The 18,341-nt window shown below is 28.6% G+C and overlaps 2 protein-coding genes across 2 annotated transcripts; one reads left to right on the top strand and one right to left on the bottom strand.

The window, feature by feature from the left end:
• Positions 1-3,243: 3,243 nt before the first annotated feature.
• Positions 3,244-5,108, bottom strand: LOC126666357 (uncharacterized). The gene is made up of 2 exons (XM_050359389.1): positions 4,107-5,108; positions 3,244-3,424 (listed from the first exon to the last, which is right to left on the bottom strand). The coding sequence occupies exons 1-2, from the start codon at positions 4,976-4,978 to the stop codon at positions 3,364-3,366; spliced, it is 933 nt and encodes a 310-aa protein (XP_050215346.1). The 5' UTR covers positions 4,979-5,108; the 3' UTR covers positions 3,244-3,363.
• Positions 5,109-15,807: 10,699 nt separating this feature from the next.
• On the top strand, positions 15,808-18,315 carry LOC126664841 (putative pentatricopeptide repeat-containing protein At1g77010, mitochondrial). Its single transcript, XM_050357419.2, has one exon. The coding sequence runs from the start codon at positions 16,120-16,122 to the stop codon at positions 18,163-18,165; it is 2,046 nt and encodes a 681-aa protein (XP_050213376.1). The 5' UTR covers positions 15,808-16,119; the 3' UTR covers positions 18,166-18,315.
• Positions 18,316-18,341: the final 26 nt, after the last annotated feature.

Here is an 18,341-nt window from a genome sequence, read left to right as displayed (position 1 = left end):
AGTTAATTATTTAATTATGGTTATTATAAAACCAAAAGAAGAATAAATTCAGTATGGAAAAAAATTTAATAACCGAATATATTATATTTACTTTTACAAAAATTCTTAACTAATTTAATATTAATTATAAATAAAAAAATTGATATAATTATAATAAATTTACTAATATGTTCATTGACGAGTTACGTTACGAGCCACGTGCATAGCACGTAATGCGAAACTAGTCAATAAAAAAAGGTGATTTATCAAAATGAAATATTTTACTTTATCAGTATCAAATAAAAAAAGCAAAAAGTACAAAAAAACTCTCGTAGTTTTTACAAAAATACAAATCAGTTTTGAAGTATAATTAACCTCTCTTTATTTTTAAATAGAACAAATAACCCCTTTCGTCCAGTATCATTAGAAATACTCGTTAATAGCTGACATGTCTCTCATAATCATATAGGAAAAAAGTTCAAAAATAATTTTAATGTTTAAAATATTTATCGAAATTTTGAGGGGTAAGTGTTCTAAAAGTAAACTAAAAGGGTTTATTTATTCGATTTTAAAACAACAAGAGTTTAATTATTCAATTTTAAAAACACAGCTTAATTTTGCCCCAAAAGTAAAAGGGTTGATATGTACTTTTAAAAAAAATTAAGAGTTTTTTTGTATCTTCTACCAGTAAAAAATTATGTTTTACATAACAGTTCCCCCCACATCATATTTGGCAAAGGAATAATGAAACAAAAGTTTTATATTCGATTTTGAATTAAACATATTAACATTAATAATGATTCAACTGTGTGCTTTCCAAAAGTAGATCTGTTCATGAGCCGGACTCGGACAGAACCTGTCAGTTTTTTTAATTTTTTTTACAAACTCAGCTCGGATATTGTATTTCATATCTAAACCCGGCCCTAACATTATATTTATACGAGCCCGGGCTTTATTTAGACAGACTTACATCAAAATCTATAAAAATGAAAGCCTGAATTCCCCCATAAAATAGCGGGGTTTTCTCGAACTCGACCTACGGCCGGGTTTGAAACGGAAAATCATTGCCCAAATCCGGCTCTAGAGACCGGGCTTGGACGTGTCTGGGCGTGTATCCAAGTCCATAAATAGGTCTATTTAAATGGAGAGAATATTTTAATCCCAAGGTATAGATGAGTTGGTAATGCACTCTTCTAACTTAAATAAAATTATAAAGATTAGTCTGAATGTGGAATGTTTAAAGATATCGTTTTATAGTTGAGATCCATTCCCACCTCATGGTATTAAAAAAGAGAGAATATTTTTGTTCCTTTAGATAATTTTGTAAATGTTCCATGTTCAATTGCTTCTCTTGTGGGCTGGGCTATTTTTTGAACTAGTTAATCATGAGTTTTTTTTTATATAAAAATACCTTTTTTATATGATTGTTTATGAATCTATGCCATGCCTTTCTTTTAATCTATTAATATAAATAATTTTATATCTTCTTGTAAAAATATGCTTTTAATTAACTGTACAGGAGCCGTTAGAGTAATTTTGTAGTTTTTAATAGATTTTTGATAAGTTATTAAAAACATATATTTTTTTTAGAAGAAAAGGCATGATTTTATATAAAAAAATCAATGAAAAGAGTAAGGAGTGTAATTTCTTCATCAATCATTTATGAGCATTCGAACCAAATTGTTAAAAGGGAAAAAATGGACCCTTCAACTCCAAATCTATGGCTGAACACTTCAACGCCAAATATTTGTTCTGAGACTAACTTTTTAAGTAAGTATTAAATCTATTGAAATGGTAAATCTATATTCTGAATTCTAACAATAAAATAGTTAATGATTTCTTATTTTTAATCATAAAATGATAAATCTGTATTTATTTTATGTCAACTTCTAGATCATAAATCGTAAAGCAAGCTTTCTATTAGATTTTAAGTTTATTTCACTTTGTCAAAGGCACAATCGGATTTTGATTTGTTTTCAATCCTTAAAAGGCTGGCATGATGCCACTTCACATAACTACCTAACTAAAACTAAAAATAAAGGTTCATTTCAGACCGCGGTATTTGAATTTACAAAATACATTTAATTAATTTGCATTTAATTATTTTTATCAATTAATTCGCATTTAATTATTTTTATCAATTTAATTCTAATAACATTTAATTATCAAATTGAAAATTAATTAATTAAAATTATTAAATGTGAACTAATCGATTCCGACAAACAAATTCAGAAATGCAATTACCCTTTGCTCAATAAATAATACTTCTGCCTTTGTGTTTCATTTCTACCAATTTATTTGTCATTATCAGTTTGTTTCTATATCAATTTATTTATTAAAAATGGGATTAAAATATTCAAAAGTCAATTCCAACAATTTTAACATGACTTAGAAAAGCTTCAAATTGGGCTACAACGATCATAGTTTGCTGTAAATTCAATAAACAACTAATTTCTAGCTAAAAACGAATAATTTTCAACTTAGAAAAAGTTTTGATTGTCATATATATGCTATAGTGGACAAATGGAATGATTACATCCTTTTCTTTATTGAGCAGCTAACTAAAGAAGGAATTTCTTAAATTCATACAAGTAACCAAATTGTCCAATAGAAGCAAAGGATAATAAGAAAATAAATTTCCAGAGGCCATTCCATTGTTGAAGTTTATTAAGCTAATTTTCATTTGAGTTCCTCACCTTTCCTCTCTCGCACCATAATTCCTAAAATTTAGTTTGTAACTATATTTTTCTTAAATTTCCATTTTGTATCCGTATTATCTCTAACATATTTCAGCTCTATTTTAATTAAAAATTAATAATGTGGCAGTCATCTGAACTCTTATTTTATACGCTCATTCATAATTTTTTTTGTTGTGGTATACTTTTCTAGTCCAAATAGAATTTTAACTTATCACCACATCACAAAACTTTGATGGAAATGGAGCTAGAATGACACTAAGGATGAAAAGGATACAAAATAGAAGTTCATAAGAACATAATTATAAATTAAAGTTTAGGGACAATGATGGAAGAGAGACAAAAATTGAGGGTGAAAATTATCCTATTTATTAGAATGATGGCAAGTCCAATTAGTTTGGTAGAATTACATTAATATTTTCGAAGACTATTCAGATTCATTTTATACAAAATTTTGGAAACATGGATTTTTAACAAAGAAAAAATAATTATAACCCAGCACCAAAGGGCATATACATATGTAGAAATATATTTAAGTATGCATGATCTGAAAGAATAAAACAAGAAATAATGTAAACTCACAATCATTACAATTAAAGCAAGAATATACATAATTCTACAACTGTAAATCTTTTGATTTCACCAACCCAAAAATATTGCAATTTTGTGAATTGAGTAGCAAGATCCTTTATTCTGCCTTCTGCTCTCTCTTCATCATAAAGAAAGACCAGCAACCACCTCTTCCTTGCCTGCATTACAATTTACAATCTTTGTCACAACCCACTCAATCATAACATATACTCCTTCCGCTCAAATTAATAACCACTATTTGAAATTTTTTCGTCGACATTTTATTAAAAATACAAATTTACTACTTAATAAATTGCGGTATTGTTTTAAAAACTAACTCGCTTTATTTAAACGAATTAAATTAGTTTTCTATTTGTGTTTGTTCTAAAATGTGTAAAGTATCCTTTTGAATTGTTTTTGGTAATTGATGGAAATTCAGTCAAGAAAAGCAAAAGGGAAATACTGTAGTGGATGCTTTAAGGAAACTTTTAATGAAGTTTATGTGCACTTTTTTCTTTAATATTGATATGCAGAATGTAATATTCACCAATTTGTGATGATTATGAAAAGAAAAAGAAAAAAAATTCTTGGCATATTCTAAAAGTCACAAAAATACCCCTGCATTATTTTGAACTTTCAAGAATCCCCTGTTTCTTCTTTGTTTTTCACAAGAACAATTAAGGCTAAATTCTTGATTTTGGCTAAAGTGCAAGTATTCTTGAATCTTGATATGCAATTATGTGGATATCTAAATCTACCATGCTTGTATCATATCAATTTAAATCTTTAATCAAAGTGGGTTCGATTCGATTCAAGAAAAAACCATAGTTTTCAGACATTTTTAAAATCATAAATAAATACCTGCCACTGCTGTTTCTGCTGCTACTTCTACTGCTGTTACAGCCACTGCTTTTAGAACTTCTGCTATTAATACTACTAAACCCACCACTCTGATCATCACTCTCTTCTTTCTCCACAATTCTCTTCTTCCACCACTCAGATTCTTCACCTTTTTCACCAGATCCATCGATTAACAAAGGCCTTGGAGACACCCTCTCACTATTATTATCACCATTCATTGCAAAACTCTCACTTTTCTTGATTTTCTTGATATTATTGCTCTTCTTTTTCTTGTTTCTTGAATTCCAAGAAACTGGAAACACCATTTTTAAAAGAAACCCTCCGTTATTCTCTACACTCCCACTTCTATTCATTTTCATTTTCCTTTCATTACTCAGTTTTTTCTTTATTTTTATAATCTGATCCTCACTGCTAACGTTACTACTCCTCTCTTTACTAAAACTTTCTTCTTTAACACCCTCATGATTAAAATTATTTACCTGACTGTGCTCCACTATATCTTTTAAAGATAATTCATAACATCCCTCAGGCATTTTACTCACCATTTCCATGAGCTCTTTTTGGCCTCTAGCAATAGCTTGAGTTCTTGAAGATGGAGAGAGATTTCTGTATTGATTTTGTGGTGGACTTGTTCTCCATAAAGGTGGTGAACAAACACCCGAGTCATCATTCTCGTCTTGAATAAGCCTTTTTTCTGCTCCAAAATCAGCTATGGGGCTCCAAGATTGGTAAGTTGCATAATTTTGGGCTGTTCTTTGAGCTCTAGCTTTGTAATTTATTGCACCATAACTGTCATAACTGTCACTTATGACATGATTTGAGAAATGTTGATGGTTTTTTTGTTGAGAAATATTTGGGTTTTGATCTAACATGGTGTTGTTTATGAAACTTTGGTGTGTTTTGGGGTTTGGAAAATTGAATGGAGAATAGATGAAGCAAAGGGTTTGTTGTTTTTATTTGTTTGTTTGTTGGTGAATAGAGGGATTGTAATGTAATACTAACTAATAAGGGAAATAAAAATAACAATAATAAAAAGGGTTTAATGTCATCATCTTTGCAATTAAGATACTAAATGGTGAGTCATGTGTTGTGGGATGGTATTTCTTTAATTTCATAAAAGTCAAGGTGTTCTAGATGATGGGGGTGCTATGTAGGGTCCACTGCCAATTTCTTCCTCTCCTTTATTTCTTTTTACAATTTATTATTTCTGAAATATACAATCTTAGAATAATACTCTTTCCGTCCTATAAAAATAAAAAAATAATAATTTTATAAGATTTAAAAATTCATTAATTATAATTGATATATTCAAATATTTCTTCAATATTTTTTTATTTTTTAAGAGTAAAACATTACGAAACTACTGCATTTAATGCTCATGCAATAAAATTATGAGAATAGTTTGATAATTTTACAAATTATCAATAAATGTGGTTACTTTTTATTTATTTTTATATGACAAAAAAAGTGTCTACTATTTTTATATTTATGGGACGAAGAGAATATAAATTACTCGTCTTAATTACTAAAATATAATGACATCAAAATAATAAATTTCACTAGGGGAGAGCGGAAAAATAACTCCATAAATATGGAGACGAAGAAAGTTCAATCTCCATCCACAAAGATGAAGAGAAGACGGGAAGTGTAAAACTCCGATATATTTATATATAATTTTTATTTTTATTTAATTTAATATTTTTAGCACAAATTTAATTATAAAAATAAAACATCGTACATTATTATATAGTGACCACAAGATAGTATATTATAATATACATATTAATTTAGTGTTTAATTGAAGGTTTTTTTTAAAAATTAGTATTTTTATAATTAAAATTATGGGTTTTTATAATTAAAATTAGTATTTTTATAATTAAAATTAGTTAAAAGGTCGGGGGATATTGCGGCATTAGGCCTAAATTCATTAATAAAAAAATTAATTTATGTTGAAGTCATCATCTATATAATTTTTTTTATATTAGAGGTTAATAGACCTATAATTTACAAAATAAAGAATAATTTATTTCCAATCATTAAAATAATATTTATTATTTAAATACGATTTCTGTATTTGTATAGGAATTTAAATATGAATTATCGTTTATTTTCATCCAAATAGAATATCATAAAAAATATAATTGTTTGTAATATTAAAACATTACTTGCTTGAATATTTTTCTTTTAATAAACTATTTTCTTTTTAATTTATTATACACCACATCATGTCTCCACACATGTTATTTTTGACTTTTTTTGGTGTGCCTGTCTCATAAATCAAAAATAATTTCCATGTTAACAATTGGAAAACTAAAGAAAGAAAGTTAGTGGTGGAGAATTATTATAATGTTTTTGTAGATTTTGAGATATTAAATTTTTGTAGTTGATTGATCCGTATTTTTTTCTTAGAGTAAGCAAAAACAAAACCAAAAAGGCTAATTAGGCTCCATTATGCAATTATAATGCTCCATTATTTGTCGACCGTGTGCAACTTCTTTAGTAGTCTTTTTGGAGCCATATGCCCACCAATTTTATTTATTTTAATTGGTCCTTATCTTTTGTCCCTTTTAGGCATTTCTTTACTATTATTAGTAATACTTTTTTTTTTGTAAAGTTTTGAATTGACCCTTTTTTATTTATATTACCTTGAGTATTTTTAATTTTGTTCATTTCATAATTTTTTAATCTATTCTGTATTATACATTAATTTATCAGAATTATTTAAATATTTATCAATTTCTATTCCATCCTTAATTATAATATCAAACAAAAAATAAATATTTTAAAAGAGACATTAATATTAATTAAAGACGACAAAACAATACAAATAAATTATATTTGACAGTAATATTTTTAAGAAGTAATATGAATTAGTTATAACCATTTTAGGACAAATTGGATATTAATTAAAATCTTTAGACTTTTTTTTATAAGTCAATTGACAATTTGCCAAAAATAATTAATTAAGGTAGATGACAAATAGCCGTGGGTTGCACATCTAGAAATGCATGAGAATGATCCCATTGTCACTACAAAAATATTATAATTTGATTAAAAATGAGTTGAAATACAACCAAATATATCAAAATAATTTTAAAAAATACAAATAAAATATAATGCTTGATATACTTGAAAGAAACATCATAGAAATTTGAAAATGAAATTTTAACGACACGAAATAATTTAAACACTTTCCTGTAAATTTTTTGTTGTAATTTTAAAATTTTTATTTTTGAGGAAACTCGATTTCTAAAATGAGCTTCAACGAAATTTCAAAATCCTTAATTTATTAAGGATTTTTAATAACAAGAATAAACTCTAACAAATTTTAATCGGTAATTTATACATGCAAATGCAAAAAGTCTCAAAAAATCACAGACTAAAATAGAAAAATCTTCATTACATAGCAATTTTATTGATAAAAATAATAATTATATTCATATAAATTTAGATATAAGGAGAGGAGAAGCGAATACACATTTGTTTGCAGCCAAAGTGGTCTGAATTCGTCATTCATGATGCTAATACTAATGGTCCTTCACAAATAGGCTTAATATATAGTTTGACTTTTAAACTTATATCCTTTTACCTATCTAATTCATAAATTTAACGTCTCACTTATCGAACCTCTAAATTTATTAAATAATCTGATTTGACTCCAGCACTTGATAAATGCGTAAATATTAAACGTCTCCGTGTCCACCTGACACTTAAAATATTTTTAAAAAATTTATATACAGAGAGTTCAATGTTTACGTATTTATCAAGTTTAGGGATCAAATCAAATTATTTAGCAAGTTCAGAAGTTCGGTAAGTAAGACGTTAAATTTAAAAATTAGATGGGTAAAAAATTAAAAATTTAGAGATTAGACTATGTATAACCTTCACAAATATGTGAAGTGGAAGATGTACATATGTTAGGTGTATCTTTGTTTGCCTTTCGGAGTCATATGGACTTATGGAGAGATTTGGCATCATAATTTTGTTTCTTTTTCTTGCTTGCTATCCGTCTATCCTTGTCACTCATTCTAGTGTTATTAATTTGTGATGTAAGCATGAATTATTGGGTATCCACCATTAAAATCAGTACCCTTAGTTAGCCTCTAATTAATATATACTACAATTTTTCTAAAATATAAAAACTTGTATTAAGTGATATCAGAAACAACTATTAAAAATTAAAAATTCATTTATGTTGTTATGATGTAAAACAAAATAATTGAATAAAAATACATTTGCATAACATTACTCGTAAACCATCAATTAAATTTAAAAATTAAAAGCAGAACACATCTCCAAATTTCTATACCTTTCATCTTTCATTTATTTTGTCCTTGTCCTATTTTATATTTTTAATTGGTCCATATATTTTAAGAAATAGTTGTAGTATGTCCTTCGATTGATGGAACTCTGTGTTTGGACTCCAATCGCCACTATTTAACAAGATTTATCTAAAAAGTTAAAGAAAAATCTTAAGTAATAGTCACGTGGATTAAAATAACTCGATGAGGTGTTTGCTGCCGTGGCTTCTTCAATGTAAAATGATATTTGAAGTGATGAATATTTATTTTGTGCGAGAAGAGTAAAAAAAATGGTTCATTGTATTTCACCAGTCGCTATATATCACTCTTCGGAAAGAAAAAAAAACTATAACAATAATGTCTTTGACTACCAATAATCCCATAAGAAGACTCTTCCAATGTTGCCAAACAACTTTTTTTTGGTGTTTTGACGTGATTTTATTGTTGGGGTTTCATAATTTTGTGATTTTTTTAGGGTTTGTGATTGATACGCTTAATTAACATAATGTATTTCTAAGTAAAATGTGTGCAATATGTATTATTTTGAGGAGATTATACTTGAAAATGTGTTTGATTTATAGGTTATTGCGACACAGAGTAAAACAGAGTGTTTAAGGACCGATTCGTGAAGAATTTGAAATTTTGGAGATTTGTAGAAGATCTTGCCGAGTAACCAACCCTCCGGGACGGCATAATGATCACACCAGCAGGAATCATCTCTGTTAAGAGACTCTTCTGAGTAGTTGGATGCTTATGTGAGTAGATTTTGTTTTAATTCCTATTTTCGATAGAAATTCTATCTAAACCTAGACTCCAATTGTAATAAACTATTGGGGTGTAATCGGTTAGTTAGTTTTAGTTTACTTTGTTTGAGTTTTACCAGCAATTATTTTTACGTTAATTTTATTTTAGTCCTTAATTTATGCTTTTTGTGGATTAAAGCTTCAAAGTGTAGAACTCAAAAAATTATGGTCCATAATATTTTCAGATTTTAATTCAAAGTTGTTTATTTCTTTTTATTATTATTTATTTATTGATTGATTTAATTATGTTTAGTTAAATCACTTGATTTAGAATATTGTTAGTAATATGAGTTTAAATCAGTTTTGAATATTTTTCATGATTTTAAAAACATAGCAATATTTTTCTTTTTATTTCTATTTTTGTTTTTTTATATTTTGACTTTCAGACACTGCTATCTTTAAATTTAAAGAGCCCAATAAATATAAAATTTTGTTAAAATACTTTTTATTTATTTAAAAATACTCGTTTAAATAAAGAGTATTATAGGAGATATCCTCGGTGAATTTTATTTAATTCTTGAATGTCAAAAATTCAATAGACATCCCTTTATTACTAACAATCATGCTAACTATAGTCTAAATCATTATCTACTTTAATTAAATGCAACTTTTCAAATGCAAGTAAAACCACCAAAGATCAAATAAATATAAAAGAGTATAGAGAAATAGTGAAATTACATTTAGAAGTGATAATTTAAAATATCAAGCAGTCTTACATATTTAAAAAAAAAAAAATATGACCCTAAAAAATATATTTTGGAAACAGAAGCACCCAAATAGAAAATGTATATAAAATTCAAAATTATGAAAGAGCGGATTAAAAGAGTCTATACATTGAGAAAATTTAGGTAGACCGGCCCTATCATGTTATCCGTAAATTAAACCAATTATATTATAGTATCTCATTAAAATGACAGCGAAATTGTAATATCATTATTAAAATCTAAACATATTTAATACATATTTATTACAATTTTACCATCATTTTAATGAATTGTTATTATATATTTTCTCCGATCTATAATATTTGTTATATTTGACCATTTCATATAGATTAAGAAACTAATAAATATGTCTCGATTTGTATATATTTTTACTAAATTGTCCATATTAATTACCACTACTTTTATATTTGACTAGTCCTTTTAACCTTAATGAGTTATTTATTGCTAGGGATAAATTTGATAAATACATATAATGCTTTCTTGAAACTCTAAAGTGAAAAATATTATGGGCAAAAAAATAAATTCAAACGCGATAAATATTATGAAGCGGAGGGAATAATTGGTTTACTCTATGAATGACATGGTAGACTCGTTTTATTTAAAAAAAATTCACATATCTATATCTATACTATATATAAAAGCACCGATGGGGGGGGGACAGGCAAATTTACCGAATAATCCTTTTCAGTTTAGTATTAAATAAAGGTTTTATAGTCATTACCTAATTATTAATTATTTAATTAATCACTATTGTAATTAAAGTCCTAATTAGAATAGGTAGCTAACTTATCTCCAATTTAGTTTTAATATGTAAAAAATAACTAAATTGTCTCCAAAATTAGTAGGAATACCTATCTTTTAGTTTGATTGAACTACAAAATTAAAATACTGTATTTGGTCAATATATTAATATTTAAATTTCTATCTTATTATTATTTTTAAAGATATTATTAATAAAATTAAATTAATTATTTAATTATGGTTATTATAAAATCAAAAGAAGAATAAATTCAGTATGGAACAAATTTAATAACCGAATATATTATATTTACTTTTACAAAAATTCTTAATTAATTTAATATTAATTATAAATAAAAAAATTGATATAACTATAATAAATTTACTAATATATTCATTGACGTGTTACGTTACGAGCCACGTGCATAGCACGTAATGCGAAACTAGTATATATATATATATATACAACAAAGATGCAAATAAATACTGCGACTCTTCTCTCTATCAAATAGAAAACTCTATCTGTTAAGAGTTTTTTTTTTATTTTTGCTTCGGCTACTATCAATGGTTAATTTTTGCCATTGGCGATAGCCATTCCTTTTTTATTGTTTTAAAATAAAATAAATAGCATCATCTTTTTTATTGTTAAATCTATCGATGAGACGCATTCATTTCAATATATATATATAAATAAAAAATCAGAAATAATCAATACATTTTAAGATGAAATCGGTTATTGGTTATATTAGTTTTTTTGATATCTTTATTACAGCTGTCTTACTTTACAAAAATTTTATTGTTCTTTTCTTATTAAAAGTTTGTTTGTTTTTTGTTTTTTTATAAAGAATTGGTGAGTTTTCTCTTAAACAGAGAAGAATTGGATTGTATTGTTATAGAGCAGTTATATAATTTTTATTTTTATTTTATAAGGCGATCTGCAAATTAAGATTTTACATCTTGTTTTATGTCAGGTCATGAAAAACAGTTATATTTTTTAAATTTTTTTACATTTGTAACTGCTTAATAGTAGTGGAACATAATTTGATGGGTTATTGATTCTGAGAGTCATTGTACTTTCTAAAAGTTGCAAAATGGTCACCGAACAATTTTTTGTTCTAAAATGGTCACTGTTCTTTGTGATTAGTAACTTCCGGCGATCACCATTCATTCGGTGACTTTTGTCCTACGTGGCTTGCCGGAAGCTTACTCACACCTTTCTCTTTACCATGTCATTGTCGATATCACTCTTATTTTTCTACATCATCATCTTCTCCCTTAATTTTTTAAATAATTTCCGGAAAAATGAAAGGTGTGAGTCAGCTTCCGGCAAACGACATAGGACAAAAGTCATCGGATTTCATTTAGTGATCGCCGGAAGTTACTAATCACAAAGTACAGTGACCATTTTGGAACAAAAAATTATTTGGTGACCATTTTTCAACTTTAGGAAAGTACAGTGACTTCCAGAATCAATAACCCTAATTTGATGGTTCAAAAAATTCGAATAAATAAGTAAAGAATCTTAAAAGGGGTTTTCACGTTGTAAATAAGATTAGTTTATAAAGGGAAAAAATCTTTCAAGATCAATAAACAAGATATTAATTAAAAAATAAAATCTTCTAGAATAATGCTTAGGACATAAATCTTGAATGGCAGATTAAATCTATAAATACTATTCCAAAATGCATAAAGTTCTCAAAGAATAAGCGTGTAATTTAGGTTGTCCATATGTAAGTTCATTTTTTTATTTTTATTTTCAAGTTTTTTATAAAACCTGGGAATATATATTATTATCACATGTAAATAATAAAGTCGTTGGGGTTGAAGATGATTTGGCATAGCATGACAAAGTGAGAAAACCTGATAATAGTTTTAAAATATTTTTATATTATTGCTTTAAATTCAAGTTACATGAGCATACACTTATATTTTTGCTATATTAATTGGTAATGACTTTTTCGAATTCGAATTTCTTTCATTTTTTTTAATTTCATTTAAATAAAAGACACATAAATAAATAAAATAAAAAATTATTATATTAAATATCATTTTACTTATGTACCATTCATCTAAGTGGACTTGAGGGAAATAAAAAAAATTATGGACTTGAGCCTTGAGGAAATCCACTCCCATATTAATTAGGCTATTATATTCTAATTTTTTATACTTTATAATTCTTTTTATTTTTATTGTTTTTTTATTTGTATTTTACTATTATTTGTATTTTGTTTTAAGAACTTTTTCTTACTTACTTTTTCTCTTTACTATTTTTTTATTTGGTCCTTAAATATGCGAACATTAGAAGGTGTTGTTCACTCTTCGTAGGACTAAGTAAAGAAAAATGATAAAATAGAAAAACTAAATAAGAAAAAATTTATTTTAAAAATGAAATAAAAAATGGTAAAATATAAAAATTAAGTAAAAAGAATGTCTTAGAGATGAAGTGAAAAAAAAAAGTACAGGAAATTTTAAATTTGTTATGCATATTAATTATTGTTAGCGGAGACAAGTAACAACTTTTCACCTGAATGTACCAGTATATATAATTTTAAAAACTAATAATATCAAATAAATAAGATAAAAGTTCAACAAATGTTTTATGGGAGACAGGGCAGAAAACGGGGAAAATATGGAAACTTGTTAATCAATGTGATGAACAAAGGATCAATTCACCCCCTCAACTTGGTACGAAATATTTAATAAATTATTTTTAGAAGGTTATAAATCAAACAGACCCGTAATTTTGCAAAATCGAACAAATTTCATCCTCCCTCAGAGAGTATAACACACTCTCTGATTTTAAAGGACAAAAAATTCAAAATAGTACTCAATATTATTGTTAGTTTCTAGTTAAATGTTTAGTAATTTTTAGATTTTAATTTTACCCCTTATATTTAAAACTTTAAAAATAAATTTATTTTTTAAACTAAAATTGAGGGACTTTTTTATTCATTTTTTTCACCCTACTCCTCGCCGGAAAACTGAGGCGCAGCAACTCCTCGTTTTTCCGGCGAGGAGCAACAACTCCTCCAGAGAAAAAACGAGGAGCTATTGCTCCTCATTTTTAGAGGAGCAGATCTCCTCCTCATGAACAGATCTGCAGTTCCTCACTGCTCCTCCCGTTTGGATGAGCATATCTGCAGCCCCTCGTTTTAGAGGAGCAGCAGCCCCTCGTTTTAGAGGAACAGGTTTGCTCCGGAGCAGATCCGACAATGGTGTTTTGGGCGGTCGGTGGCGGCGGCGGTGGAAGGGAAGAAGAAGAAAAGGGTTTAATTTTTTTAATTAGTGTTTAATTAATTAGTGTTAATTAAGATGCGTTAGTGTTAATTTTTTTAAATTAGAAATTCCACTCTTTTTTTTGTGTCAGAAGGATGAAATGGATCGGTTTTGCTAAATTATAGGTTGAAATGATCCGATTTTGTAAAGTTGGGGGCTAAATTGTATTAAAACCGTACAAAATGAATCATTTGATATTTCGTGCCAAGTTAAGGGGGTGAATTGATCCTTTGTTCTCAATGTGATTACTTTTTTCAGCAAAACTGTTCAAATTATAATGTATTCTGGCCAACTTTTTGACTTAGAGAAAATTTCAAAAATAACATTCTTTTCTCTATTGCTTTAAATTTTATGGAGATGATGAATGAAGCCCTATTGATGAAATTAGGGCTGTATATTGATCGTTTCGGTTACTAAGCTGTTCATAAAATCAATCAGCTTTTTGGACTTTCGAAAACCGAATCAAAATTGAAGCAAAATAATTTGGTTGAGTTATATATACAAAATAATAAAGAGTATGAGTCATCTGGCTTTTATCTAGTGAGAAAAAGCATGTTCTCCTATGAGCAGTTCATAGGAGTGATCCTCAATGTTCTCTAAATCTGTGTTTTTCTTCTTTTTTATATCTCGAAAGTTTTGTTGATTGTACTCGAAACAAATACTTTATTCATCAAACATGACAATAGACCATCACACCACTTTAGAATTTAATAATATATTTAGCAATAAATTATAATTTTATATGTAGTTATAATAAATCGCTAAATTTGATTTAATTTTTATGATTTTTTAAAATTTCATGGAAAAAAATAAGACCAGACAATTTGATTATTTGACCAAGTCAAACTGAATTTGAGCAAATGATAGGTTATAGTTTTAGAACATAAGAGGAAACTTAATTAATCAGACCTTCAGATTTGTTTTAGTAATTATCCCTAAAAACAAGGATCTTGTTGTTAATTTTGTCAAAGATTTGTCTCATTTTACAACTTTGAGGTTTCAAATTATGATCATGGAGCCTTTACCAAATATAAACAAGGTATTTGCTTAGGCCAACCATCATGAAACTTGTTCAGGAATCCTTAGTTCATTGGCATGAATGAACAAGGCAATAAGAATGTTCAAAGTGTTGGTTCATTTGCCAACAATCACTAGAAATGCAAAATTACATAACCGCTCTATTATTACGAGAAAAATGAGTACCCTCTTTTGGTTACCAGCCTAAAAACATATTTATCGCTAGTTTTTCGAATTAGGTTGACAACAATGTGTTGTCTGATAAAAATGAGAATATATATATAAGATGCATCCTTTGCCTTAAGTTGTTATAGACCTTAATAGAATAATAGGTCCAATTCTACTTCAGTGACCAACCCCCATGCACTTAACCCATGAGCTGATGAGCAGTATATGCAACTCATAAACTTGCTTAAACAAGTTTATGACTTCCAAATACCAAAATCATTTAATTTTATTGCATTAACTTGACTGAAATATAAAAGCATTTATAATGATATTTTTTTTAATAAAGAACATCTTGTTCTAAATAAAAAAATATTTTAAATATTTTTTTAGTTTTAGTTCAATAGATTCTCTAGTTTATAAATTTTTATAGTTTACTTTTTTCATAAATATTGATTACTATAATTACTTTTTTATTTAGTTTATTTTTTAAATTAGAAAAGAAAAATATTTTTTTCTTTAAAGTTTAAATATAAAATAGGGAATAATTTTATACACGTAAAGAGACAAATTCACCTTTTATTTTAAAAATATAATATATTTTTTTTGTTAAATTTTATAAATTAGCGAGTTTGACTCATTTACATACTCAATAGATACTCTAAAGTTGGGTTCTATAAGTATTTTATGTAGAGTATCCTAAATATGTTCAACAACTTATAAATCATTTTGTCAGTGTTGGGCCTGACTCTAGTTGATTAAGGCGTCTCCAAATGCATCGTGATTTCACATCACCTCGAAATTGTGGGTTCAAACCCTACCTCCGTAACTAACTTCCATCTATGTTAGAAAAAAAACCCTTATAAATCATTTCATCTTTTTTAAAATGTAGTTAATGTCCCGCCAAATTTGTTTCTGTACCACCAAAAAACTTGCACCGAATTAAGTGCCTGCAATTGGCTCACAAAGCCAAAGCCAAATTTTAGTTATGGACGTGGAACTTCAATCTGTAGCTCGCTCACTCCAATCCCTTAATGCCCAGAGTTCAATTTACCAAGGCAAACAGATCCACCTTCTTTTTCTCAAAAAGGGTCTCATAAATTCAACGCTTTCACTTGCAAATCGCCTTCTGCAGATGTACACTAGGTGTGGCGGGACTATGGCCGATGCACATAAACTGTTCGATGAAATGCCCGACAGAAACTGCTTTTCTTGGAACACTGTAATAGAGGGCTACATGAAGTTTGGAGATAAAGACAGAGCGTTAAAGTTGTTTGATTTGATGCCTTGCAAGAATGAGTTTTCGTGGAATGTGGTGATTGCCGGATTTGTGAAAGCGTGTGAGTTGGGTGTTGCTAGGAGGTTGTTTAATGAGATGCCTAGGAGAAATGGCATTGCTTGGAATTCAATGATTCATGGATATGCTCGAAACGGGCTTGCTAGAGAAGCTCTTAAGTTGTTTAAGGAATTAAATTTGAATCCTTTAGACGAATCATGTGGGGATACTTTTGTTTTGGCTAGTGTTATTGGTGCTTGTGCTGATTTGGGAGCTGTTGAGTGTGGTAAGCAAATTCATGCTCGGATTGTAATTAATGATCTGGAGTGTGACTCTGTGTTATTTAGTTCATTGATTAATTTATATGCAAAATGTGCTGATTTAGACAGTGCAAACTATGCTTTGAATATGATGGATGAGGTTGATGACTTTTCTCTGTCAGCACTTATCGTGGGCTATGCAAATTGTGGTAGAATGAATGATGCTATAAGAATATTTCACAGAACAAGCAATACATGTTTTGTGGTATGGAATTCTCTAATCTCCGGTTATGTCAACAATAATGAGGAAATGAAGGCATTTGCACTATTTGGTGAGATGCAGAAAAATGGAATTCAGGTAGACTCTTCCACAATAACAATTGTTTTGAGTGCCTGTAGCAACATTGGAAATGCTCAGTATGGTAAACAAATGCATGGCTATGTTTGTAAAGTTGGGTTAGTTGACGACGTCATTGTTGCTTCTGCTTTTATTGATGCATATTCCAAGTGTGGAAATCCTGAAAGTGCATGCAAATTGTTCAGTGAGATCAAGTCCTATGACACAGTCTTGCTCAACACTATGATCACAGCGTATTGTAATTTGGGTAGAATTGAAGATGCAAAAAAAATATTTGAGACAATGCCGAGTAAAAGCTTGATTTCATGGAATTCAATGGTAGTGGGTTTCTCTCAAAATGGTTGTCCAGCTGAAGCATTGAATGTTTTTAGCAAAATGAATAAACTAGATTTGAATATGGATAGATTTAGCCTTGCTAGTGTGATCAGTGCTTGTGCTGGCATCTCCTCTGTTGAACTTGGTGAGCAGGTTTTCGCAAGAGCAATTATCATCGGGTTTGATTCTGATGAGGTTGTTGCTACTTCCCTAGTTGATTTTTATTGCAAGTGCGGTTTTGTTGAGATTGGTAGAAGATTATTCCATACAATAACAAAATCAGACGAAGTGTCTTGGAATTCATTACTGATGGGGTATGCCACAAATGGCCATGGCTTGGAAACATTAGCACTCTTTAATGAAATGAAGCAAGCTGGTGTCAGGCCAAATAATATTACATTTACCGCAGTTTTATCCGCGTGTGATCATTGTGGCCTGGTCGAGGAGGGATGGAAATTGTTTAACGTAATGAAACACGACTATCACATTGATCCAGGAATCGAGCATTATTCTTGCATGGTTGATCTTCTGTCTCGTGCTGGTTGCTTAAAGGAAGCAATTGATCTTATTGAGCATATGCCTTACGAAGTGGATGCCAGCATGTGGTCATCCGTGTTAAGAGGTTGTGTCGCTCACGGAGAGAAGGGTCTTGGAGAAAAGGTGGCACAGAGGATCATTCAGCTAGATCCTGAGAGCTCCAGTGCATATGTGCAACTATCTGGCATTTTTGCTACCACTGGAGACTGGGGGAGCTCAGAGTTGGTTAGAAAGATAATGAGACAGCACCAAGTGAAAAAGCATTCTGGTGTCAGTTGGGCTAGTTAATACAGAGTTTTTGAAATGACAGTAATCAGGAGATTTTTCATCTTCACAAGGAGAGAGATCATGCTATGTTTTACAATTTTTGCAGTCTACTTTTTGGTTCCACCACTCAATTACTGATTAAATTTTAAGAAATCATAGCATCTTGGCTTAGTTCAGCTGGCATAAATGTGCTTATA

This window comes from Mercurialis annua, linkage group LG1-X, assembly GCF_937616625.2.
Source record: "Mercurialis annua linkage group LG1-X, ddMerAnnu1.2, whole genome shotgun sequence".
Taxonomy (NCBI): domain Eukaryota; kingdom Viridiplantae; phylum Streptophyta; class Magnoliopsida; order Malpighiales; family Euphorbiaceae; genus Mercurialis; species Mercurialis annua.
Note: the sequence above shows the minus strand (reverse complement) of the source record. Positions and strands in the feature narration are given on the sequence as shown.

Bases quoted from the DNA above. Each gene is read 5' to 3' on its own strand.
- LOC126666357 (XM_050359389.1), bottom strand. From the start codon at position 4,978: ATGTTAGATCAAAACCCAAATATTTCTCAACAAAAAAACCATCAACAT. The intron at 3,425-4,106 runs GTATTTATTTAT...ATTGTAATGCAG, and splicing joins AGCAGAAACAGCAGTGGCAG to GCAAGGAAGAGGTGGTTGCT.
- LOC126664841 (XM_050357419.2), top strand. From the start codon at position 16,120: ATGGACGTGGAACTTCAATCTGTAGCTCGCTCACTCCAATCCCTTAAT.